The sequence below is a fragment of the Embiotoca jacksoni genome, unplaced genomic scaffold (genome assembly GCF_022577435.1).
Source record: "Embiotoca jacksoni isolate LCO1_2020_lvr unplaced genomic scaffold, fEmbJac1.0.p SCAF_20, whole genome shotgun sequence".
NCBI lineage: Eukaryota > Metazoa > Chordata > Actinopteri > Embiotocidae > Embiotoca > Embiotoca jacksoni.
Window position 1 is genome coordinate 5634228 of NW_027185341.1, and position 27530 is coordinate 5661757.

The following is a 27530-nucleotide window of genomic DNA, read 5'->3' on the forward strand; positions in this document are numbered from 1 at the left end:
TCTGTTTTCTTCCATGTAAAAGGTTGGACAGTGCTGAGGACAGACATATGACATGGGCATGAGTTTGTGACATCACAGAATCTTGGAAGTCCAAATGGTTATTTCAAAGTAATGGCACAATTGTTGAATACAGGCTGTGTGCATTTTTTAATGGACTTGAGTGTTTTCACAGTATTCAAATAGCACCTAGACCTGCTCTATAAACAAAAAAGAAACAGCAATTTGAATGTATAAAATATGGGACCTTTAAAGCTCCCATTGTTTAAGGCTAGTTATATTAGGTCGGATGCCAATTGAAGAATATTTTATGCATGTACATTTATAATTCAAATAAATACTGTTAAAAGGCAGTCTGGTGTTGCATTTTGCACCTTTGCCTTAACATCAGCATTTTATTTCAGTATCATCCATTTCATGCCCTTCTTGCATTAACACTGACACATATTCCTGAACAAAACATTCTTTTCACTGAGATTTGCACGAGTTATGAAGAGCTGTATTAACATGCTATTGCAAAACAGAACGGACAGCTTAAATTCATCAAGTGCAAACACATTTCCATTTCAATAGTCTTGCTTCATTGTTTTCTCATAAATTGAAAATACTAATTAAAAGAGGCACCTGATGTTTTATTTTCACTCAGTGTCATGCAGCATAGGCAGCAACATTCAGATTAAAACCCAAAAGTAAAGAGGCAAACACACCTCGCCTTTTTGCTGCTCAGTGCCGTCGCCAGCACTGCTGAAATATTGATTTCAAAGGCTTTGAGGAATTTCACAACTTAGTTGGGAAACTCATCCAAAGTTGCAAAGGTAGCTGAAGCTGGACACACAGCATGTCAATAACAGACACAGAAGGACCTATTCTGATGTTGCTGGTGGTGTTGTACAAACTTAAACCCAGATAACACACACCTCCCCCTCATGCCGTTGGTGTTAGTGTATCTTGTTGCATCATGAACCTGCAGTCTGTGAAGGCACAGGTTGGATGGATTTCTAAAATCATACACATTTACATTAAAAAGGTTTCGTGTCTCAGCATATACAAAAATACAATATAACAAACTCATACATCTTTCTTTCTATATGACTGTTAACATTTCCACTGTTTCCCATCTGTCACTCATTCTAACGAAGCAATGTAGCATTTCTATAACCAATTAGAGCAAACAGGGAACGGCACATTTATTCTTGACATGTTTGACAAGTTGACAAGTGCAGATGGAGCAGCAAGCCCAAGATCAATGAGGAATGAAGACGTGAGTGGCAGCCATTCGTTTTTATTTATTCCAACAACCTTTGAATGCTGTTTGAATGAGGATCTTCATTTAGTTTATAAGAAAACTGAAATGAAAATTACTCATTCTGCGTGGCTCTAGGTTCTCAGTGCAATAGCCTTGGAGAGAAGTTTGAGATTTTTTTTATAGATGTTTTGATACATTTTTTGCTGTGAAAAGTGAATATTATTGGACGTGATTTTAATCAGCATTGAATTAAGCCGACACTGACACCACTCTGAAAAACTAACTACAAACTTTCAGACTTACAGGGAGCATTCGTCTGCTGCCCATGAATCATACATACAGTGGGTACGGAAAGTATTCAGACCCCTTTAAATTTTTCACTCTTTGTTTCATTGCAGCCATTTGCTAAAATCAAAAAAGTTCATTTTATTTCTCATTAATGTACACTCAGCACCCCATCTTGACAGAAAAAAACAGAAATGTAGAAATTTGTGCAAATTTATTAAAAAAGAAAAACTGAAATATCACATGGTCATAAGTATTCAGACCCTTTGCTCAGTATTGAGTAGAAGCACCCTTTTGAGCTCGTACAGCCATGAGTCTTCTTGGGAATGATGCAACAAGCTTTTCACACCTGGATTTGGGGATCCTCTGCCATTCTTCCTTGCAGATCCTCTCCAGTTCCATCAGGTTGGATGGTGAACGTTGGTGGACAGCCATTTTCAGGTCTCTCCAGAGATGCTCAATTGGGTTTAGGTCAGGGCTCTGGCTGGGCCAGTCAAGAATGGTCACAGAGTTGTTCCGAAGCCACTCCTTTGTTATTTTAGCTGTGTGCTTAGGGTCATTGTCTTGTTGGAAGGTGAACCTTCGGCCCAGTCTGAGGTCCAGAGCACTCTGGAAGAGGTTTTCTTCCAGGATATCTCTGTACTTGGCCGCATTCATCTTTCCTTCAATTGCAACCAGTCGTCCTGTCCCTGCAGCTGAAAAAAAAAAAAAACATAGCATGATGCTGCCACCACCATGTTTCACTGTTGGGATTGTATTGGGCAGGTGATGAGCAGTGCCTGGTTTTCTCCACACATACCGCTTAGAATTAACGCCAAAAAGTTCAATCTTGGTCTCATCAGACCAGAGAATCTTATTTCTCATAGTCTGGGAGTCCTTCATGTGTTTTTTGGCAAACTCTATGCGGGCTTTCATATGTCTTGCACTGAGGAGAGGCTTCCGTCGGGCCACTCTGCCATAAAGCCCCGACTGGTGGAGGGCTGCAGTGATAGTTGACTTTCTCCCATCTCCCTACTGCATCTCTGGAGCTCAGCCACAGTGATCTTTGGGTTCTTCTTTACCTCTCTCACCAAGGCTCTTCTCCCACGATTGCTCAGTTTGGCTGGACGGCCAGGTCTAGGAAGAGTTCTGGTCGTCCCAAACTTCTTCCATTTAAGGATTATGGAGGCCACTGTGCTCTTAGGAACCTTGAGTGCTGCAGAAATTATTTTGTAACCTTGGCCAGATCTGTGCCTTGCCACAATTCTGTCTCTGAGCTCCTTGGACAGTTCCTTCGACCTCATGATTCTCATTTGCTCTGACATGCACTGCGAACTGTAAGGTCTTATATAGACAGGTGTGTGCCTTTTCTAATCAAGTCCAATCAGTTTAATTAAACACAGCTGGACTCCAATGAAGGAGTAGAACCATCTCAAGGAGGATCAGAAGAAATGGACAGCATGTGAGTTAAATATGAGTGTCACAGCAAAGGGTCTGAATACTTATGACCATGTGATATTTCAGTTTTTCTTTTTTAATAAATTTGCACAAATTTCTATATTTCAGTTTTTTTCTGTCAAGATGGGGTGCTGAGTGTACATTAATGAGAAATAAAATGAACTTTTTTGATTTTAGCAAATAGCTGCAATGAAACAAAGAGTGAAAAATTTAAAGGGGTCTGAATACTTTTCGTACCCACTGTAAGTAACAAGATTTTGGGTGAAATGCCTTTTTATAAACACACATTTAAAAGGTGGAAAGGGACCACAGATGCCTGTTCGGCAAAATCTCCAACTAGTAGTTTCCATATAGTGATCGCATTTAAAAAGGACAATAAATAGAACAACCTGCACTTTGTAGTTTTACACAAAGAAAAAAAACAAGATAAGCGTTCAAATCCATGTTCTATTTGTACAAATCATGATACCTTTATCCAAAAAAATCCAGACATGGCTTACAGTCTTTTTGTTGTTTAGACTGGTTTGATCAAATATTTAACAGAATGAACAACCAACACTTTGGTAGTAAGTTCTTTTATAGAATTGATTTAAGTCAGTTACAATTAGCTGTTTGTTTCACTACAATGTCTGAGTGAGGACTGAATCTGGACTTTGAGCTGAAATCCTTACATTTCTTCAATCACCACGATGTAGACCAGCCTGTGTATTAGATAATATAGCTGAACAATCAAGCTGATTTCTGAAAAAGACCAAAAGAGTACACTTTCTGCACAGAGGAAGGAATTTAAACGTCAGTTCTCCTCATGTAAAACCTTAATGTGAAACCAGCCCCAACCAGTTCTTAATGTTTACATGGAGGAGTGATGTCGTTGTTACAGAATACAGTTTTTTTTTTTTAAGTGAAGGGAGAAGAGTGAAAGAGCTTAGCAGCGGCAGAAACTCTTTTCAGAGTTTCATCCCACAACACCTTATGTTGTTTCTCTCCTGTGGAAGTCTTCTCCTTCCACTTCCCCTTCTTGCCAAGAGCACAGTTTCGCATGCCTTTTAAAAATGTGGACTTTTTCCAAAGCAACAGAAAGAGAGGAAAAAAGTATATTGCAGAAATGTGCAAGGTAAAAGCAGATATGCAGGTCACATCATGTGTGACAGACTTTTTGCCTTTGTGCTGTAACCAGTAGTTAGTACAGGTAACTACATTTATCCTTCTGACACTGCACAGTCTGTGTTAGCTGACTTACACTATAGTGCAAGCTGTTTGAGGTTCCTCTGTCCGGGGAGACTCACTGGTCTGTGGGCTTCTTCTCAGGCTCGGACAGAACCAGAGGTAAAAATGTGTGCAGAATCATTCAGTAATCCAGAGGCAGAAAATTCTGGACATGAGCTATCCACAGGGAGCAGCAGGCAGCACTGCATCAAAAGCAGTCTAGATCGCTGAAAGCAGTCCTCCTCTGCTCCTCTGCTCCCCTACGTCGTCATTTCTAACTCTGTCTCTCTTAGTTTTTTGTATCTTTCACTAAAGATTTATTGATTGGTCCTCTGCAGAAAACTGTGTATGTATAAGAGTAAGAGCACGACACTGTACTGTGTGTCACGGAGAGTGCTCGGTGGCCCCAGTGTATTGATGAGAATTCTCATAAAAGATTCATCTGCTGATGCAAGCTGTGAGCCCTGCTCAAGGATGTAAAGAGGATTTCCATGATGAGAGTTTCCCTTGACTCCGCGGTGGATCTATAAACACTTAACAAGGTTTCACTTAATGTGCAGAGAGACGAAGAGCATCCTCACAGAGACGGCAGAAGAACGGCGTGAGGGTTCATGCATGCATGCATATGGCATGGTGAGCTTCAGTCAGTTGTGCTAATTGCACTGCATTCACGACAGAACGATGCAATCAGCGCAACCCACAACTGAATCAGAATGATGATTAGACCGACAATGAGCGGATATTGACAATAGAAGCTAAAATGCTAAAATCCTGCTGCAGTGCTTCATTGTTATCAGTTATGACTGTGGTTCTGACTCAAGACTTGGCTCTATATCTAATCTAGCATTCAGGACTATTGAGGCATTTAGAGCAACTAAATGAGCTGACATTTGCCTTTAGGCTATACGTTGTCTGCCCTCTGCTACTTAACCTCACTTTCAAGCATTGCATTTCCCTTGTTCAGATTGTAAATGAGACTCCAGTGTCTTTGTAAAACTGTGCCATGTGGCCTTCAAAATAGTGAATCTATACAAAGTAGCTTGTGCAAACCAATTTAGTTCATATGTGCCAAGCGGTCAAATTCTCCCAATTGTTATCCCATTTCCTGGCAGCCATTGACGTTTAGCTGAAAGCACAGAAACAGAAATCATGCATAAAAGCTTGTGTTCACACTCTGTAGAGCTCATGGTGTCTAATGTCGCACTCAGGACTCACTGTGGGGAAAATCCTAATGTCTTGTTGAAGTCTGTTTATTTACATGAGAGCTGTTGCATAGACAGGGCTGATGCAGCACCTCAATCAAACCAAGTGAAGATGCTGCTGAATGCTGCACATCTCAGTCAAAGCCAAGAAACCGTCTTCTACCTGAATAGTTTGTGAGAGAGGGTGGGTTTCTTCTTTTCTGTGGGTTTTAACTGTGGTCACAAGTGACAGTTAGTGGATAAGGGCTCACGCTGAAGTCTAGTGTAACGGTGGCACAGGTAGAGGTGAGTCATGAAGTTAAGTCTGACCCTATTCAGGCAAACCAGGCAGTTACAACAAAATATGATATTAGTTACATTGTACTCTAGTTAACAGTAGCCATTAACCAAGGGGAAGTTCATTAATTTAATTTTACACATAAATTATACAAAATGGTTTTTTTTTTGTGTCAAAAGTTATACAGACCAGCTTTAATGAAATATCACCTGGAAATGCAAAATATACACAATGGTAACACTGCTTTGTCATCATTTGCCTTGAGAAAAGCAGTACTCCTCAGTCTAATATGTTTCAGTGCACAAGAGGAAGATTAGGAGTGTTTGCTACGAATGCTCTCTCACTCCACAGGGTTTCAAAGATTCTGCCAAGGTCCTGCTGCCGTGTCGCTGAACCGGGCTAAAGAGCTCCCCTGTGTGTTTTAATCCATGTAGATATAGCTTTGTCTGCGGAGGCATGCGTGCTGTGATTGTGCCGTTCTGTGTGGGGTATTGTGCTCTTAAGCACATACAGTCTTCTGTGTGTGTGACTGTTCACCGAGGCGTGTTTGAGTGTCTGTGTATGTATTTGTGTGTACATGCGCTGTATCCTGTCTCTCGGCAGGGATTCTTCCGTCTTCCTCAGTAAACAAACATCCGAGCTGCCAGACTAGTAGTGAGTCCCACAGGACAAATCCTCTGTGGGACCGCCCGACAATGTGAACCTTCAAGCATTGCTTAGTGTTCAGTTTCCACGAGTGTAACTGTAAATGATTAAATTTGCATCTTATTTTGAAAAACTGTTCATTCAGTTCTGTTGGCATTGAATGGTTTAAACAATATAGTACAAGGCATAATTTTGAGACTAAACTGTATCTATTTGCAGGATAATATGATATATTGACTGTAATACTACAAACTGAAATCTAGATCCACAATCCAAAAACAGGGAGAAGCAGGCGGGGGAGGATAAAGTCATTCATTTTGTATCTGTGACCCTGGATCAGAGGTGTGGAGGCCATGTCTAGCCCTGTCCTTGGCAGCAGAGGAGGAGAGAGTGAAAAATTAATGGTCCCTGAAATATTGATGTTTCACAGCACACATCAAAAATCCTATAGGGCACAAGATTTGCCTCAAGTTTGTGCTGCCCACTTTTTTTTTTTCACTTTATTAATCCCCGAGGGGAAATTTCTTTGCTACAGCAAGGGGGCTCTCAGGGGGGAGCTGCTGCAACAGGCTGCCACTAGTGCGGCGCCAGGTAACCTGACCTGAGGTGCATGTTTTTGGATGATGGGAGGAAGCCGGAGAACCCGGAGAGAACCCACGCAAGCACAGGGAGAACATGCAAACTCCGCACAGAAAGGCCCAGGACTGGATTCGAACCCCGAACCTTTTGGCTGTGAGGCGACAATGCTAACCACTGCACGACCGTGCCGCCCTTTTCTTGGTTTTTGTATCTTTGAGTCATGATGTACGCACACAGGCTGCGTGCTGTTGTCAGTGGGAGCTCGGTTTCTAGTTGCTGTTTTTGTTGTTTGCTATGGTGCTTTTAACTACCTCAGTGAATCAAAACAAACACACCTGCAGAAGTCAGAATACATTTCATTATAACTCAGCGAGGTGCATTAACTGCTCACTGAGAAGTACTAATGGAACTGAAAGCTATAAAATACAAAGTCTGAGCTTTTCCTCAGTCAGTGGAAAGCACAGCGTACGAAGGACAGACGAGGCTCTCATCAGGTAATGGACACAGGGTGGGAGTAGTAACCCGGAGTAACATCTGTTTTCTATTCATTAAATCGGAGGCACATGAGCGGTTCGAGGAACCCAAGCTGGAGGCTGTGAGCGAGAACAATGTGGAGCTGGTCCAGGACATCCTCAAGGAGCTCAGCCCGCTCACAAACAGAGTCCAGGCAGTCGACGAGCTCATCCGCATCCTGAAGGAGCCCCACTTCCAGGTTTGGAGAACACGGCTCACAGCAAACAGGCTAAACCTTTCACTACTTTTCAATGCGGTGTTTGTGCTTCGTGATGCAGTTTCTGCGAGTTTGGATGGATTTGCAGTCACATACATGTTTGAGTCCATGCTGTGTCAATAACTCCAAACAGACCAGCGCATGATCATCATCACTTATCTCACCTGTCCTTATGCTCTCAGTCCCTCCTGGAGACCCATGACTCGGTGGCATCCAAAAACTACGAGACCCCTCCTCCCAGCCCCTGTTCCTTCATGGACGCAGCCCTCAACAATCAGCCGGTTCCCCCGGACGCAGTCAGGATGGTCGGTATCCGCAAGGTGTCAGGTGAACACCTGGTAAGTCTACTCAGTTAAGAAACTGCACTTTCCAATCACTGAGGCAGTACTGAACCCTACTATAAATTGTAAACAGATAAAAATCCTCCGTGAATGGCATGATTTATGCTTTGGATGCAGCACATTCACTCAGTATAATGAGATCATTTTTGCACCCTTGTTAAAAAGAGAAATAAGTCAGATTATACTGCCTTGTAGCACAAAATGGGTGTGATTAATCTGTGTCAAGACTCATAGTTGATGAATACAAAGAACTCAATTATAACTTTTCCAGGTGCTCTATCGTCTCCCTTTCTATCCTCAAGCTCTCTGGCAGTTGTCATTCATGGGTTTCTGGAGGGTCACTTGATTTGTTTTTGCTGCTGGTGTATCAAAATCCAAATTTGATCAAAGGTGAAGAAGCGTAAGTGGAGCCTCAGGGGGAAAATAAGCTGCAACAATCGTTGTAATGACATTGTGTGGATGGCAAACAAGCAAAAACACCCTAAAATATATCTACACGTAGGCCTAAGTATCTCCAGTGACCAATGTACTAATTTCAGCTGCATTGGCTTCATCACTTGAAGTCTCTCACACTCGACCTCACCCCCACTTGTCTTTTAAACTGCTGTGAAGGAGGACATTGTCAGACTGTTCTCAGGTCTTTTTCCCTAGTTAGCCCACATAACAAATGATTATCATATTTCGACCCTGTAAATGTCTGCAGGGAGTGACTTTTCGAGTGGAGAGCGGTGAGCTGGTGATTGCCAGAATCCTCCATGGTGGCATGATTGACCAGCAAGGTCTGCTCCACGTGGGCGACATCATCAAGGAGGTGAACGGCAAGGAGGTGGGCAACGACCCCAAAGTGCTCCAGGAGATGCTGAAGGAGGCGAGCGGCAGCGTGGTGCTAAAGATCCTGCCCAGCTACCAGGAGCCACACACACCGAGACAGGTCAGTCGGTGGGGGGTGAAAGAGGTGGGGAAGGGGGCTTCATATATGTGCTGATACACACACTGTTAAAACTTTTACCAAAGGCCATGCTAATAACAAGTTAAAATTTAAGTTAAGGAGAGTTAAACAAATAAAAAGAAACTAGATGTGATTCCAAAATGATGAGCTTTGAATGAACCTGTTCACTAATCATGACATCATTATTGAGTTGATTCTTTACAGTATTTACTGCAGAAACTGCTGATAGTATGACACCTGTCACCTGTCAATCTCACAATTAATCCTACCCTCACTTGGGAAAAAGACATATACTTAAATTAATAAAAGCTATTCATGACAATGGATAGATATAGGTCATATCTCTTGTTTTCTTCTTCTGGAGACTTAAAGGATCAGTGTGTAGGATTTAGAGGATCTATGAAATGGCAGAAATGTAACATAATATCCATAATTAGGTTTTCATTATTGCATAATCACCTAAAACTAAGAATGGTTGTGTTTTCTCTCCTCTTCCACGGAGCCCACCATGTTGTACCGCCATTTTCCTACAGTAGCCCAGAAGGGACAAACCAACTCTAGAGATGGAGATGTTTTTCACGAGTATTCAGTTGGTTGCAATCTGCAACCTGAGCTCTAAATGCCACTCAATCCTACATCATTAGTTCTCAAACGCAACTCGTTGTGTTTGAAATGTCTTCATATTGAATCGTCTTTCAAAGTAGAATAAATCGTAGATGTAATATTGTATAAAAGGTTATAACATGTTCGAAGATAGCCTGTCATTTCCATCAGTAAGTACCACTTACTGTCCTCCCATTCATCCACCCTGCAGTCTGTAACCTTGTGTGCTGTGCCAAGAGTCATATACTGTACCTAATTCTACAGCTGGACTTACAGGATGACTTAGGCTATTTGGCTTTGATACCTGCATTACAATTTTGTAAGGGTTCCAGACGCAGAGTAATTATCTGTTTAAGCATAATGGATCAATAATTGAAGTCTTCATGAGCAAGACAGAAAAAGACTGATCACGCAAACAGTTCACGACTGTGCAGTTTCCCTCTGACATTTTATTTTTTGCCCTTTTATCAGAAGGAATGTCTTAGTTTGTTGCGTATCAACTATTTGGCGGAACTCCTCAGGGGGGTGTTATTTTCTAACAGCTGAAAAAACACACAGGGAAAAAAAAATTCTTGGTGCTTTAGTTGTCCTTGGGTTATAGATAGCTAATGAGCATTAGCTTTCTAAGAGCCAGAGATGGGTGGTCACATGGAAAATGTGACCCAGTTTGGAGTGAAAGGAAATAGAAGGGTTATCTTGCGTGGTGATGTATCGCCAATATGATGGAAGGATGAGAGGATGCAGTACAGTACATGCAACTCTGTGACTGATTCGTCTCAGCAGTAGAGAAAAGGAACAGTAGAGCTTCAAGAAGCCGTGCGAAATTAATTCCTTACACAAGACCAAAATATACAAGAGCATAATCTACAAGAAAATAATATAGAGAGGGTTTGTGTGCGAGGATTATTACACTTGATGTACACATTTGAAACATATTTTGCTGTTGGACGAGTTTGTCACTGGATGAGAATTAATTTTAAGTCACACTCGCCACAATCAGTCAGTGCACTTATTACTTTGTAAAATGATATCTACGGTCCCCAGAGGATGTTTCCTTCTTTTTTAGTGCCAGCTAGGTTTGCATTTGTGGTTTTGAATGAATTGGTGATCTATGGACTGTCTGAATAAATTTGTACAAAAGATAAATTGTAAGGGCTTTGGTCAACCTTTATGGTAACTTTTCCTCTAGCAACATCCTCAGGCCAACATTTAATGATACATGTTGATGAAATACTTCCCAGCAATCAGACAACTCCTGGTGCCAGTAGAGAGTCTTTGTCTTTGTTAGGACCTCTGGAAACGGAGGTCTGTCACAAATGATCTTCCCTGTATGAAAACTGATCTCACCTCCATTTCTAGGGGTCACTCATTGAAAAGATGGTGTCGTGGCTCTTTCAAAAGTTTCAAAAGGTGCAGACATTTCGATAAGAGGACATTTCTACAGTCTATCCTCTGAAGACCTTGGCTTTGTGAAAGGAGACTGCGTTTCCTTTTCTGTGGTACGCACTCTGGATATCAAAGTGAGCCTACTTAAACACTTAATAGCGGCTGTCTGTCAGAGATAGTGAGGAATGATTGGTGCGTGCTCACATAGTTAAGAGCTGTGTAGGTGGATGTTCTGTATGAGGAGTGCCGATGATTAGAGTCGTTCCCAAAAGTTCTCTCAATGTAATCCATCTGTACGTGATCCAAGCCTTGAGCCCGGCCGACACGTGGCGACTAAACTCAACTGACAGCTCGCTGTGGCTAACGGAGGCCGTGGTTGTGTGTCTGTGTCCGAGTGAGTGTGTCTGTCTGTCCGTTGGGTCCTCATGGGGGAAGGAGACACACGCAGTACAGTAAGGGTTGGCAGGCTTTTTTTTTTTTTATATTCATGCATCAGTTCAGTAGGAGAAAAAAAAAAAACATCCAGTACAGGGGGGAGGGAATGGTTGCCATAGCTACAGATTTTGTCTCTCTCTCCCTGTTTCTCTCGGTCTGTCTCTCAGACTCCTTGTCCTGTCAGTGGGGGTTGGGATAGATGGTTTAGCTTATGAACTGAATCCTGTAGCCTTGAGATGTCGGGAAAGTGAGCTGAGAGACGGAGTAGGCTTTAAGTGGGCAAGGCTGTCTCATACCGACGGACGCTTACTCACCCAATCCATCTTACCACAGTTCACACACACCACACCAGACGCATCAAAAGGATACAATCCACCCACCTTACATGGCTAATGGATGTTTTACTGACATGTTCCCTTTTTTTCTCCATCTTTATCCATTTAGGCCTTTGTAAAGTGTCACTTTGATTACGACCCATCTCATGACAACCTGATTCCCTGTAAGGAGGCGGGGCTTAGCTTCAGCAGTGGAGACATTCTGCAGATCTTTAACCAGGAGGACCTCAACTGGTGGCAGGTCAGTGCAGCCACCAGCATACCTCAGCTACATATATACACGGGCTGCATTTCTTTTTCTATTTTTGCTTGAACTGACTGGAGATCTTTTATTCACCGGTTTGTTGAATACATTTCTCTGCTTGTGTTTCCCTGGCAGGCCTGTCACATAGAGGGAGGCAGCGCAGGTCTTATTCCAAGCCAGCTTCTCGAGGAGAAGAGGAAAGCGTTTGTGAAGAGAGATCTGGAGCTCGCTACCACAGGTACACCGCTTAGCAGCACACAGCAGAGCAGAGAGGCTACTCTCAATATGCAGATTTGACACAGACTCCTTGCTGCACCCCACCAACAAAGACAGCATCTGTTCCTCTCTCCATATCATACGAGTATTTCATCTGCCGGCCGGGCGCTCGTCCTCCTCTCACTACTCCAGTTTGCTCCTCTGTCAGTGAGTGCTGAAGAGCTGGTAATGAACATCAGCGTGACTCAGGCGGCCTGATCCAATCTGCTGCTTATTAAGCTGCAGAGTCTGACATTCACATCCTTCCCTACCTGAGATGGATCGTTGATTGAGGAGTGGCGATAAGACTCCCGTAAATATAAACCTGATCAATAATGATCTCTCGTCTTAGGAGGAGTGGAGTGAAAAGAGGCTGTGCTTCTTTCGATTTATCTGCTCCGTACGGAGTCCTCAGCAGCAACAAAACAGGTGGTGAGTCATAGCCCACTGCTTGCCCTTCACTTGTGGAGGAGAGGAATATGACAGCCCAACTGTACCGCCCTTGGAGATGGGGAAGGACACATCTGTCTGCCAAAACTTGTTCCATGTATTATACAAACTGAATGCATGTTTAGAATCAAGTCTTTGCGGATGGAAAGGTCTGCTAGTGGTTGAGTCAGTGATTTGCTCCAGTTGAGACTTAATATTTAATGATTAGCGCAGCAGATGTTAAAAAAGAAAGTCACAATTATTTGTTGCGGCAGCTTGATGAGTTTAATTCTGCCATTTGAACACAACAGAGTTCATATTTCGATATATGATTCTCTATGTAAGTCATTCTCCCCTTTGGCCAAAAAAATGAGCCATACTGAACAGACGGTCAGCAGATAGCCTAGTCACAGGTGTTCCCTGGCAGCAGACCGTTTGCCTGGATTCATTGATCTTGGTGCACAGTGTCATCTAGTGGTAGTGTCTCCCTATAACCCTCTCAGACTTTGAATTTGCTGCCTGGCAGAGCGTTCACCTTGATAGTATGTTATTTTAACAGGGAATTTGTTGAAGTAGCCGGCAGAGATGTGGGTGGGAGGTTTGATTGTTTCGTGTGTTTCTGTCTGCCTCAGGTCCTCTGTGTGCAGGGATGGGTGGTAAGAAGAAAAAAAAGATGATGTATCTGACCACCAAGAATGCAGGTAAAAAAAAAGTCTGGAACAACACATTTTGTGTGATCTTTGGATAAAAGGATTTAATACTGTAATAATACTGTCTAATTACTGGTTTCTGAGTAGAATTTGATCGGCATGAGTTGCGGATCTACGAGGAGGTGGCCAAAGTCCCGCCCTTCAGGAGGAAGACGCTGGTTCTTATCGGAGCGCAGGGGGTCGGTCGTCGTAGTCTGAAGAACAAGCTGCTGGTGTCGGATCCCCAGCGCTATGGCACCACCATCCCCTGTGAGTGCAGCCGTGCATCACCACGCTACACCACATACACAGACACACAAACGCCATGCAGTTTTTACTGTCACAGTATTTAATGGGGTCATGTTGTCATTTTTTTTGTAGCGCTTGTTGAAGTTGGAAGTCTTTCTTTGTTATCTTGGTTTCTAATTTCTGGATTTGAATGCCTCTGTGTTGGCGACAACCTCGATGGAATTTCTGGAAATGTGTCACACACTGATTCGATTTTGGTGGTCAAAGGTCACTGTGACCTCACAAAACCCGTTTATGGGCATAACTCAAGAATTCATGCGCTAATTATGACAAGATTTCGCTCAAATGTCGAACAGGATAAAGTGATGAAGTCATGCATTTGATATCCAAAAGGTCGAAGGTCAACTAGATCTGTGACATAATGTAATGTTCTGCACAAACACTTTTCTGTCCATTATTCAACGCCATAACTGAAGGACAGAAGCAGAGATTGAGACCATATTTCACATTTAATGCTGGATACCAAATAGGTGACACTAATTTTGGGTGTCCACTTTGAAACTGATTGGATAGATTGTCTGTGCTATCAGGTTGAAGATGTGTGAAGCATCCACGTTTTAGGATTTGTAGCTTCTTTGCGAATTCAATATTTGAAGCATCGTCTCCAGTCATGGTTACAACTTTGTGTTCAATCAGAATCAGCCTTATTGCCCAACTTCCTTAAAAGTTTTCTCCACATATAGAATAACTTTAGACTGACATAGATGTAAGCTGCAACTTGAATGGTTGGCGGAGGCATGCAACCACGAGGCGGTAATTGCAGTTCAATTTTTCAAATATTTTTCCGTCAATTTATTGTTGCATTTGATCATACTTCCAGTCAGTGTCTGTGTTTGCACTACGCAACCAAACCGAATCAGATTAAAGTATCGAAGCTACGTAGGGTTTTTAAATTTCCTCAGACGACTTCATCCTTTCGTGCGAAATTTGTGGGCATAGTTTAAAATGGATATCGATCCGTTTCTATGTTTGTATTTATCATCATCACGCAGTCACCTCCAGAAAACCTAAGGTGGATGAGAGAGATGGTCAAATGTACTCCTTCATGACCCGCAGCGAAATGGAGTGTGACATCAAAAGCGCTCGTTTCTTGGAGCACGGCGAGTACGACGGGAACCTGTATGGCACTAAGATCAACTCCATACACGAGGTGATCGAAACGGGAAAGATCTGCATCCTGGATGTCAACCCACAGGTAGAGGACGCATGGAAATCTATGCTAATGTCTGTATAATTTCTCCCCGCCTTCATTTCTTGCTTCTTTTCACCTGTCAGTACTTGTCATGTTTTCCCATGTAAATGACCCGTTACGTACTGCTTGTTGCTACAGAAGTATTTTCAGGCAAAGCATATCATCGGTGTGCATCCCAAAAAAAAAAAATCTCTTAATGATCAGCACTGCGCTGGAAGCACTCAGCTAATCTTATTTACATTCATTAACCAAGTGAAAGATATTGTAGTTGCATTTTAATCGCATTCTTAGATTTAAAAAAAAAAAAAAAAAAAAAAAAGTTTTTTATTGCATTTGTGTTTGCGTTTATTCTTACTGTGACGTGATGCCGTGAACTAACTACATCTTCCTTCTGCCTGCTTTTCTCTTTAGGCTCTTAAAGTCCTGCGGACGTCTGAGTTCCTGCCCTATGTTGTGTTCATCGAAGCCCCAGACTTTGAGGTCCTCAAAGCAATGAATAGGTCAGCAATTGAGTCAGGAGTAGTCACGAAACAGTTAACGGTGAGTGTTTGTTCTAATTCATCCTTTACTGCGACAGTATCACATAAGGTAGGACTGTCTCTGCTGTCTTCTGTCTCTGCTCTTCTCACTGGTTTGCTGTGGCCTGGGGTTTTATTGGAAACAGGTGATGACACAAAAAAAACCCCACAATTTAGCAACATCTGAATAAAAATGTAATGACGGTTAAGTTGCTGTTTGCTCATCCCACACGGCCACTTTCAATCAAATGAGATCAAACCACACACACACAGTCCTCAAGTAGATTAGCCACATTACTAAGCATAAAACATTCATTTTAATCTCTTGATTATATCTAATGAAGCCCTTTTTTCAAACTTTTATCATTGCTTATTTAGTCAAACATATTTAATCTTCCAGAGATATACTTGAAACCACGTTTTCAGGGGCTTTTAAAGTCACTGGTACAGTCTTGTTGTGAAATTCTTTTGAGAAAAGCTCAGTGACTTAGTATTTGGAAAAACTGATATATTTGTTTTGCTCAGTAAAGAGAAATGCCCCCCCCCCCCCAAAAAAAAATACATACGAATCCTGTTAACTGATTTGAATTGTACCAATTTCACTGTTCACTCTGGTCTTCCATCCAAGTAATTTCCAGGTCATTGCATCATTTTAAAACTAATTGTCTCCCTCTCCCCGACATGCTCCCTACAGGACTCTGAGCTAAAGAGGACGGTGGACGAGAGCGAGCGCATTAAGCGAGCCTATGGACATTACTTTGACCTTTTCATCGTGAACGACGGCCTTGAAGCGGCGTTTCGAAGTCTACGGTTGGCACTGGAGAAACTGCAAACGGAGCAGCAGTGGGTGCCCGTCAGCTGGGTCTTCTGAAAGTTACCCAGAGCTCACCAGCAAGGTGCCAGAGTCACAGGGTCAAAGGTCGAAGGACGATTGAACACCGGCTGCTCCAGAGGGCCTGTCTCCACATAGCTGTGGGTGGCCGAGGTGCGTAGAGATTCAGTGCACATGCCCAGCCTCATTTAGAGCGTTTTTGTACAAACTTAGTGTTCCTTTGTTGAGCCTAATGTCAAGTTGTATTTTATTTGTCAGAGCTGGAATAATTCTATTGATGTTTGTTGAGAAGGATTTAGAGTTGGTTATGAGGTTTAGTGCAATAGTGTGAGTGAGTGTGTGTATGTTATCATAAATGTGGAAATAGATTTAGAGTAATGCATACGTTTTGCAAGTAACAGTGCTCTGTTGGGGGTTTTGGTTGAAGGACATTAAACTTTTTAGCCTTTACAAATCTGAAACACATTATGTAGTGTAATGTTTACATTGGATCGGTAGGACAGATTGCTTAGGGACAGATACCAAATGTCATATTTGTATCAAATCCTCTATATTTTACCATTTGATCATACGGTATGATTGTATGTATTCCGAAACGTGCTCAACCTTGTATGCCTCCACGGATTTGAACATTGAACAGCAATAGATCATTTTTAATATACATGCAATACATCTACTGATGCACTCTAATGCGCGCGCACGCACACACACACACACACACACACACACACACACACACACACACACACCGATATATACAGAAACACAGAAAGAGCAGTGGAAGACGTTTTGCATTAATCCCGCTGCCTCAGTTTGTTTTATTTCCTTTTTAATGTTGATCACATCGAGCATTTCCTGTCCATGCTGGTAAAAGTCTAGTTTGACAGTGACAGGATCCATCACAGTGTCTGACCACTGTCTGCTTGATCCTGTCGGAGTTGTATTTGTAGCACGAAGAACACTCAAACCCTATTCCAAAAAAAAAGAAAAAGAAAAATACCTAACTAAGAAGTAGCCTACAGTATGCACTGATTGTATAATGAAGGCAAACAACATATTACTTAACATTACTGGTTGGAAAGTTGATTGAAGTACTTTTTTTTTGTCATTTTGATGTACATGCAGTAAAAAGAAATATTTATCAGTGGCTTCTAATTCATGCTTACGTTTGCCTTAACATGGTTCAAAAGCCAAGGAAACACTATTTTTTCATCATGGAGCATTTCACTTCTATCACTGTACATGTTCCTGTCTTAGAAAATAGAAAAAAGAAAAAAAATAATATTAATTTTATTTTCCCTTCAACCTGTAAGTACTGTATTGTAATAAAGAGTGTATAGAGAAACACTTGGTGCTTTGATGATTCTGCCGGTGTGTAGATGCATTTTAAACTACGCCGTAGTTTTGATGTTCATATAAATATGCGTTCATATTTAAATTGTTAAGAATATCGTTTGACTCTCTGGAGTTAATATTTATGCGAATTAAATGTATTTTAAATGAAATATAACATTAAATAAGAAAAAAAAAACCAATACTTCTTTCAAAATATACAGGAAACAATACACAGCGCCTTCGTTGACAGTTAAGGTGGAGTTAAACTGGAGGGTTCCCTCTGTGAAGTCGGGGGATTTGGGTGGTTGTGGTTAACGGGTGGGGACATCCAGTGACGAGGTGCCAGAGGCAGCGTTATGGGGTACATCTCATAGGCGGGCGGAGGGCCTCCCGTCCACACGCTTGTCAGCTTGGGGTCAAACTACATGAAAATAAAGTTCAAAGTTAAATTCTACACAGCCTGTGGTAACATACACCCTTTTAAAATAGTTACACCGTTTTATAACGGGTATTTAAAATCATACAAAAAGATCCATGCAACACTCGTGCGTGTGCAGGGAATACAAAACCACTCGCAGTCAATTAGCTTAGCTTAGACCAAACACTAACAGTTGGCTCAGCACCTGAAGACTCCAGGAAGTGATTGTGAGTGGCCAAGATATAGCCCTGTGTAGGACCCCTGTAAAATCCCATTGTGTTATTCAACTTTAGTTTTTGTGGTGGTTGAACCAACATGATAAAAAAAAAAATGGTTAATTAGTGACTTTTAGTTACTTATGGTCAGAGCCAGGCTAGCTGTTTCCGGTCTTTGTGCTAAACTATGCTAACATGAGATCGGTATCAATTTGGAGTCTAAATTGGAGTCTAGACATGAAATTCATAAACATATTTCCACAAGCCTATGGACTATTCCTTTTATCGTTGTTGATTTTTCAGCGTGTAAAAATATTACTGAAGAATTATTGTTCACTTACACAACTATGCTCTGACTCTTTCAAGACTACAGACTGGGAGTTAAACTGATTTTGTGGCTATAAGGAAAGGCAAAGGTAAACACAACACTCCCAAAATTATAGACATAGGCAGAATATTAGGCTCAAATATGTGAGCACATCTGTGAGCAAAGTGATCCAGTGACTTTGACTGACTTTAAAAAAAAAAAAAAGAGCTCACGCACCGGTGAGTATGGCGGTGGGTGATCCACAGTGCTGTAGCGAGGAGGTAATTGGCCATAAAGTATTTCCACTTCCACCTGATCTTCCGACAAAGAAATGGTCTGGACTGCTGAAGAAACATTTCCACCTTGCCTGGGTGAGGTGATCTCATATAATGCTCTTTTCTTTTTTGTGTGAACATAGAAGCAGAGGAGTACGACGGCTAAACACACCACCAGGACTGGAAATCTAGGAACACAATAACACCATTTTACGACTTATTCATTTAATATCTAAAGTCTGTATACAAAGATTCCTTCCAGACTCATTTTGATAACTTACACATATTGAAAGATATTCCCCACCACAGTCATTGCTGGAATTATATCAACCTGCTGACATTACTGTGAGAAAAATAAAAGAGTTTTAATGACATACAGTGCAGCAGAGGAGTGTTGTGGTTTATATGAATGGAAAAAAAAAATAATCTTTAAAATTCAAAACCTACTTCGTGAACAATACATGCAATTTATATCTATAATCTATATTTCTTCCTAAAATCCACAGCGTCAGATTAAATACAGCGTCCGCAATTCAGTACAGAACATTACAAAAACAAGTTATCAGTCATTTCTGAAGTAAAGTTTTGAATATACAACTGAGAAAAATAAATGAATGTGAGCTCATGTCACAGGATTCATATCCACCTCTACATCTCAGTTTACTGTATGTCAGCCTGCTGGAGCAGTTACAGTATAGGAGACTTTTGAGCTTCAAACGTCCAATCAAAGGGATTTGACCTACAGTGACCCTGCGGCATTTAATTCACAATAATAATAATAATTTTGAAAGCTGCTCAGCAGTGTACAGCAACAACAATTTGATCCGTTTGTTAGCGGCATATAAAGCAGCTTGAAGGAGCAGCATAATGTCTGACTTTGTTGTTTTGAGTTTTAACAGCTTGCAGTGGACCTTCATCCTATAAATCAGGCGCTTATTACAACAGTAAAAACGACTTGAATTCCCATTTTAACGTATAACACATTTAATCTGAGAGAATTATATAATCACTGGATGGTAATCATTATATTACAGTGGGATGAGTCTTACCTTCTTTAAAAATCCAAAACATACAGAACCAGTCCGGACCTGTGGGTCACTATCAGAGGATAATGTGTCACTCAGGGAAGTGCAGAGTAAGAAGAGTTTTTACAGCATTGTTGTCTTGCTTAAAGGCACAGGGACACGACACTTATACAGGTGTCTATGGCATATTTCCTGTGCATGTTGACAAAAATCCTTCATAAATCTTTTTAACTCAGTATTTGCTGTGGCAAAACATCAGCATTCCTCGCAGGTCAGTGATTAGATCTGTTTCCACTTACAGTAAAGCTGTTTCAGAAAGTATGCAGACCCCTTCACTTTTTGCACACGTTATTGGGTTCCAGATTGAATTTAAAATTAATACAATTTATATTTTTGCCCATGAAACTGACATGCAGTGTAGGACCTGATTCTCCTTTTCTAAACTGTGTCTTATCAGTTCAATTTGCCACATTCTACTCCCGTCAAGTTCTACACACTTTTCAAGAATAAACAGGATGTACGTGACCACAACTTGGAGTACCAGCTCAAAGGGGCTGGAAACTTTTGTAATCAAGAGATTTTAGTTTTTGATTTTTAATAAATTTGCTAAACTTTCTAAAAATATTATGCCATTTTGTAATTATGGGTTACTGAGTGTACCTTGATGGGAAAAAAAAAAAAAAAAAAATCGCAATTAAAATTACACCTACAACACTATGAAAAGTGAAGGGATCCGACTAATTTCTGAAGTGACTGCACAAACCTTCATAATGTCCACCCTATCGATCTTCTTATATTTTCACAAAACAAAACTTAACACTTTATTGTGTAAATCTGAAGCATGGTTACACAAATTAATTGTACGCATGAATGTAAATCATTTTATTTTGAAAATTACTTTTTATTGCAATTTCCTAAACATCAAAACATAATTGATTACAATGTGTATCAAAACATACATGCTGTACATTAAGGTGCATTTGGTGGGTTTATAACTGGGCAATATCAGTCAAATAACAATTCTTCTTTCCACATTGTGGATTATTTACAGTTAGATAAATCATATACACACACAGTATGTCCCAAATGAAACCTACAACCGCATATATGCATTAACCTGCATGAGGTCAAATAAAGGGGAAAAGGTTTCGAGCTTGTGAAACAGCTGATTTAATTTCATGCACAAACCTTATTTTGATATTATAATTTTTCCCCATGTTATGCAGGTTTCCAGAGGCTGAGCTAGAACTTCCTGTTATGAAATGATTTCTGAACATCATTCCGCAAGCTCAAAATCCATTCAACCTATATTTGATCACATAACTGTGGCCCGTAATAAAAAAAAAAAAGCACAGTCTGTTATGGCAGGAGGGTGTTTGAAGTGGAGGAAGAGTAAGTTGAGGAGGATCAGGGTCGCTCTGAGTAAGCTGGAGGGTCCGTGTATGACGGCGGTGGGTCGGGGTAGTGTGGTGGTTCAAGCTGGAAAAGAGGAGACATTGATGACTGCTGATGATGACATATCTAATCCTATGAAAAATATTTGCAACCAAAAATATTTGCAACCAACTACATATACATAAATTTGACTTTCTTCATCATAAAATGTGCTAAATTCATGGCTGCGTTCAGGATGCACAGAGCCGTACCATGTAAGGAGGAGGTGGACTGATATTTCTTGAGCAGTACTCGGGAGGCTCTCTGCAAGAAGGTTGAAACTGTGCTTCATATCCGTCCGTTGCTTCCTCCTCTTCCTCGTCCTCCTGCTCCTCCTCATACATTGGGATGATGAACACGGACGGAGACGACCTTTGAGGCCAGTCTTCTGTCTCTCTGTGTTTTTTTGCAAAATGGCAACAATATATCCACAGAGCGATGCCCAAACACAACAAGGGGATCCTGAAATAAAAGATAGCGATCACATGTGCAGCGCGCTTAAAATGAAGTGTAGTTGATCTTAAACATAGTGAGAGTGGAGGAAATACTTACTCAATTGTAAGATAATAAATGACCATGGTAGTTTTATTTTCCCACCTGAGGGAACTTTAAGAAAAGAAGAAGAGACTCAAAAAAACGATTTGAACCTGAAGAGTGAGACTCCTCTTTACAGTTAGTCATGCTTTTTAGTGTTCAGTTTTGCAACACATTTACTCATGGAAGGTTCAAAGGTAGCTCTTTATCTCCTGTTTTCCTCAAACCACACAATAAAACCAGAAGTCTTTAAGTTAAATGTAATTACTGTTTGCGTCGATGTTTCTTTCAAATAAGGCAGAAGATAGTTTTGTCACTCAAACAGAATAGCCAGTGTGTCTGTGTGACGCTGCTGTTCAAAGTCAAAGCAGTCAATCTGTGTTGTTTATGCGGGACGTTGCTACATACAAATTATTTGAATTTGGATTAATCAGAGTGAAAGAAATGAAAGGCAGCAGTACAACAGTTCTCTTTAATTTCAGATAATTAATAACAGGCCTGGTTTGTTCAGGCTGCTACCTCTATATGAGGCCTTCCTCATGAGAATCAAATACAAAACAGTATACAAGAGGATTTCACATGTTTGGATTAGCTGTTCCTGACTAATTTGACATTTTCCAAACTGAAAATGAAGCTTACCTTCAACTACAAGCCACGTAAAGCAGGTTAAGTAGAGTGTTGACTTGCCACAGGCAATTTAAAGCCTCAATAACCTGTTTAAAGAAGCACAACTCACCGAAGCTGCAGCCAGTGACGTAAACGTACTTATCATCATTGACTCTGCTCTCGTCACACAGTAGAGAGACAACTGTTGGCGGAGGGCTAAAGGCCACCTGCTTTCACAGTGACTCGTACTGATTGAGAAATGTTATGACACAAGGATATAATACGGAAGGGAAATCACATTGCAGGAGAAAAAGAAGACGACAGGGAAACACAAGAATCCCTGTTTCAGCTTGTTTTTAAGGAATGCAGTGAAGGTGGTGTTGAAACATGTTGGAAGAATCTCTGCAGCAGCTCTCTGCGCCAACAGATTTTCATTTTGAAAAGGGAGTTTTCAGGGCCAGACAAAATATAATTTCAGACTCATACTCTGCTATTCGACACAGATTAAAAAGCTCAAGGTTGAACCACTACACACACTTTTCCGAGCTTTTATTTATGCTTAATGTCGATCACACAACCGTACATGTTTTATACGTCCATGTCATGGCAATACCTGGTGTACCCGATCACAGTCTGTGAGTTATAAAAGAAACTGGAGTTAATCTAACAAGACTTAAATCATCCAGTGACACAATGTTACCGTAGGACAGGGGGAGGAGGAGGAGGAGGAGGAGGGGGTGGTGGTACAATACCAGAGGTGCCAGAGTGGGCTGGTGGTGGAGGAGGAGGAGGAGGAGGAGGAGGGGATGCCGCTCCTGACCCTTGTGGGGGTGGAGGAGGAAGAGGGGAACCCCCGGCTGGAGGAGGTAGAGGGGGTGCAGCTCCTGACAGCAGTGGGGGTGGAGGAGGAAGAGGGGAACCCCCGGCTGGAGGAGGTAGAGGGGGTGCAGCTCCTGACAGCAGTGGGGGTGGAAGAGGAAGAGGAGGCGGAGGAGGATAGGCGCTGTTTGACGGACTGAGAGCAGGCGGCGGAGGGGGAGGCGAAGAAAGACCTGTGGGTGAAGGGAAGGAGGGGGGAGGGGGGAGGCCAGCGTCCATGGAGGAAGGGGGAGGTGGCGGCGGCAATGTGGGGTCCAAATCGGCTGAAGGGGGAGGTGGAGGGGGCGGCGGGCTGTTATTTGTGGAGTCGGGGACGGTTGGCAAGGTGGGGACTGAGGGTGGAGGCACGGCGATGCCAAGACTGGATCTGTAGACAAAACAACAAAAAAACAAACCTTCAGCTGACATGAGACATCACAACATCCTGGGAGTGACGGAGTTGTGTTTTTAAAGATTTGGGGAAGTTTGGTCGAAGTTATAAGACTGATGCCACTTTGATGCCTGTACAGTATGAAGTATATGACACTAATCCTTAGCTTATAAACAGGAAGCAGCTAGAGAGTAAAAAAATATATATTTTTAGTCCTTAATGCAGAAACCTTTAAGATATGATTGTATATTGTACCCAAACTGAATATTATTATCCCCATACCATAATAATCAGTGTCTGTTGGGTAGTTTCATTATGACAGTGTTGTCAGCATAAAAAGGGAAAAGATGGATAGTGTCTACATACACAGATATCTCTGCAGTGGACTGTATGCTCTCTGTGGTCCCAGCTCTCTTTCTGGGCTGCTGCTCCATAACCTGCAGATGGAAGAAGGATGAAAATGAAAAAATAAATAAGTGGTACATCTCATTTCCACACAATGTCAGTGAGACCAAAAGGGAATGTAGTTTTCTATACAGCTGCAATCCAAAAAGAAATTGCGTTATGTGTGGACTCAAACTCAATTTAATCTTTCAATTTAGAATCCCCCTTTACCTGAAAACAGTGGCCAATGGAGTCCAAGATGGAGTATGATAGTGGCACTCTTGAGTAGCTCTGCTCTGGCTCCTTGCCTGAAGCCGGCGGGGTCATGAGCTTGGAGCGGGTCTTTTTTTGGGGAGTGGTAAAAGCACCAATCTCTCTCCTGGCCACGTTCTCAAAGTGGATAGCTGCCGCCTGGACCAGAGGACGGAGAGAACACCCAAAACAGCAATACACAAGAACTTTTCTCATCACTTCTTTCCCTAAGTGTCTCTAATAAGGTTAGTGAGTGGCAACATGCATGCAAACAAAAAGTGTATACAGCACACTTTTTGGTTCATATGTACACAGCAAAGATTGTAGTGGAAAAATGTGCAAATTTCATTTGACTTGCATGTTAAACAGGAAATTATTGACCTTCCTGGGGGTCAAACAAGTCTCACAAAAATCTTTCAAATCTAGAATGTCATTTAAAAAAAACAATAAGAAACTCTTTCAAAAGTAAATCTAGATATTTATACAGTGAATAAAATATTTAAATGTGCAATATGTAAGATGTTTAAAACAGTATGCAAAACATTGCAAATATAAACAGAGAATGTGAAGAAATAGCAGTTTTGACGTTATATCGAACAAATTGTGTTGCACAGTTGAAATTAGCGTGATCATCTTTCAGCTTTGTCCTGTGTTGTAATGTCACCGTGGACCTCAACAGGCTAAACAGCCAACTACTAACAAAGGACAGAGCAACGAAATGTAAAATTCAACCAGACTGCTGAAACTCTGAGAGCTGGACTGAGGGCAGACTGCCTGGATGCTACAGGGACTCACTGTCGCCTTTTTATGTACAAAGTGGTGTTACAATACAGGACTAAAATCTTACATATTTCACTTTTAAGTCATGAAAAATATACAGTGTCTTTCGAAGATAACATTGGTTGGGTTATTATTGTTGTTTAGTCATTTCATCAGTCAAAAGCAGGGTGCAACCTGATCTGGACTTGGTCAGAGATCTCAGGTGTATTTTAGGGAGAAAGGTGTTCCTCACCAGTGACAGCAGATTGACAGAGGACTCCATATCTTTGACCTGCATGGCCTGTGAGTCCAGCAGTTTCACCAAGGTGCTGGCCAGACTGTTGATCTGGTAGGAGACACTGGCCAGCGCCTGGGCAGCCAAAGCCTTGGCCTCGTCAACAGCCTTGGTTGTATCATCTGCCTATTGGATTATTAAAAAAAAATAAATATAAAAGGTCATGTTGTAAAATTCTTTCAAAGCTTTTAATTTCTCAACAAAGATCGAAAACTGAAGTTGTTAGTTGCGTCTTTTTACGAGCACTACTCACCTGAAAATAATTGTTTTCGCAGTAATCCGCCACTCGGTAGAGGTTGCTCTGGTTATCAGACAGACCTTTCCTGGCTGCTGGCGCCTCTTGAAATATCTGAATAACAACTTTTGAAAGGTTCTTTTTCTCCGTCATGTCTCCAATGGGCGCTCCTCACAAACCTTAAAAAGAAAAAGAAAAAAAAAAAAAAGAAAAAAAAAAGACGTAGTTGTCGCTATCTGGTGAAGATGAAAACTTTTTGGCAGGAGTCAGTCGATGCGGGCGGAGAGGGATGTGTACAGTCGACTATGAACGCGGAAAACACCGCGGGGTAAAGATTTCAGAGCAGCTGGTCTCAGGTCAGGGCTGCACAACTGACAAGTAATATGTGTCTGATAAAAAAAAAAAAAAAGGTGGACCTCATTTGTGGTTTGAATACTTGTTTACATATGTAATAATTTACACTATGAAATATATAATTTGATACCAGGTATCAAACGCTGTCTGACAGGAGCCTTGATGGCAGCCACGTGTATAATCTGTCAAATCCACTAGAGGGCAGTGCAGTCTTCAGAAAAGCGCTTCTCGTGGTTTGTTGATCAGTGCCTTTTAACCCTGATTGTCACGACGATGTTAATAATGATCAACATTCAAACATTATACCTATTGTAAGGGATAGTTACAACAACCCCTGACAGCTCAACTCAAGCAGTGAATAGCTCAAAGGGAAAAGTTTGAATGAGTTTGTCTCATCACCAACTTATAGACATAATGATATTGTGGAACATTGTTATATAATTACAAAATACTAAGCCAAATTTAAACACATGGTATTGTTCAGATATCCTGTGTACACAAGGTGCATTCCACAACTTCCTTCACTCCGTCTGGGTGTGTTCAAAAGTTATCAGAGGTTTTTTTTTAAGTAGTTTCTGTTGGCTAATTGCGGTAGCAGGGAAGCGGAGGAGCCATAGCTGCTCCACCCACCCTGCTTTATTTCTTTACAATATTTATTTTTTTAGTCTGTGAATACTTTATATTATAATTTAAAAAAAAAAAAAAAGTATATAAATAAAACAAACGGATTATTTCTTGTCTAAAAAAATAAATCTAAATGAACCTAACCGGGCTCATACAGGTGATGTGAATGAGTTAAGTATTTTCCCCTGAGCAGGTGTTCCTGTTGAGGATGTTAGCATTGCTACATATATTAGCAATCATTCCCAAGTGGAACCACGGGGTAGTTTTTTTTTTTTTTTATTTTTTTATTTTTTTTTTTTTTTAAATATAATTCCCCCGTACGGACATTTGGGCTTCAGCAGAGACGTTTTCATAAAAGCTGATTGGATAAATGTTCATGGTGAGTTTTTAAAACCATTTGAGGGACAGCGGGGACTCAGGAACCAGGAAACACTGAGCGGACACACGGGACCCTGGACATCAACTACACGGGACATGCCGTCCTCCTCCTCCGACTACAGTAACACACCGTTTTGTCATGAAAACAACTCATGGTAAGTGCATGATTTTTTTTTTTTCCCCTCTCTGTTGCTTTTTTTTTTTTTTTTATATATAAATGAATGCATTTGGTGGATGAAGCAGAAACTCTGTCTCTATGTGCTGCTCATTCATTTACCATCAGGTCTGTGGGGTGTGCTGTTGATTCATTAATCCAGCTGTTTGCAGCTGGCAGCAGTTTGTGATCCGTGAGGCTGAAATATGCACACGCACTTGTGTCTGTTGCTTGCGTTTGTATGCAGGTGCCGTTTGTGGCATGACCTTGTGAAATGTTATATTCAGAGGTGTGTTTACATAAGCCTTGCATCTGTATCCCTTGATCTGAATAGCTCTCCTTGTTGTGTTTAACACGGAGTGATATTGTAAATGTTGCCGAGCGGGTGCCAATGCTTACAGAAACATATCCAGTCCCATCAGTTAAAGTGCACTTTTTTTTTTTTTTTGTCATGTCAGTTTTTCAAGACAATTTCTGGCGCTCATTTCCTTCAGCCATGTTACATGTCACAATAACTAACTTTACCAGGATGTAGCTCGGTGTTGATACTTGACGAGCAGTTGAGAGAAGACAAAG

The 27530-nt window shown here is 41.3% G+C and overlaps 2 protein-coding genes across 4 annotated transcripts in view; one reads left to right on the plus strand and one right to left on the minus strand.

The window, feature by feature from the left end:
* Window positions 1-17468, plus strand: part of mpp2b (MAGUK p55 scaffold protein 2b) — a 41477-nt gene extending 24009 nt beyond the window's left edge. For all 3 annotated transcript variants that reach the window (XM_069155890.1, XM_069155892.1, XM_069155889.1), the window contains 10 exons: window positions 7434-7586; window positions 7787-7942; window positions 8649-8876; window positions 11763-11894; window positions 12033-12135; window positions 13214-13282; window positions 13379-13540; window positions 14572-14774; window positions 15183-15311; window positions 15984-17468. In XM_069155890.1, the coding sequence (XP_069011991.1) occupies window positions 7434-7586; window positions 7787-7942; window positions 8649-8876; window positions 11763-11894; window positions 12033-12135; window positions 13214-13282; window positions 13379-13540; window positions 14572-14774; window positions 15183-15311; window positions 15984-16160 (1512 nt within the window). In that variant the 3' untranslated portion in view covers window positions 16161-17468. The remainder of the gene's footprint in view (window positions 1-7433; window positions 7587-7786; window positions 7943-8648; window positions 8877-11762; window positions 11895-12032; window positions 12136-13213; window positions 13283-13378; window positions 13541-14571; window positions 14775-15182; window positions 15312-15983) is intronic.
* Window positions 17469-22802: 5334 nt separating this feature from the next.
* abi3b (ABI family, member 3b) lies at window positions 22803-25832 on the minus strand. Its single transcript, XM_069155896.1, has 5 exons — window positions 25463-25832; window positions 25168-25335; window positions 24135-24314; window positions 23886-23956; window positions 22803-23516 (listed from the first exon to the last, which is right to left on the minus strand). The coding sequence occupies exons 1-5, from the start codon at window positions 25595-25597 to the stop codon at window positions 22967-22969; spliced, it is 1104 nt and encodes a 367-aa protein (XP_069011997.1). The 5' UTR covers window positions 25598-25832; the 3' UTR covers window positions 22803-22966.
* Window positions 25833-27530: the final 1698 nt, after the last annotated feature.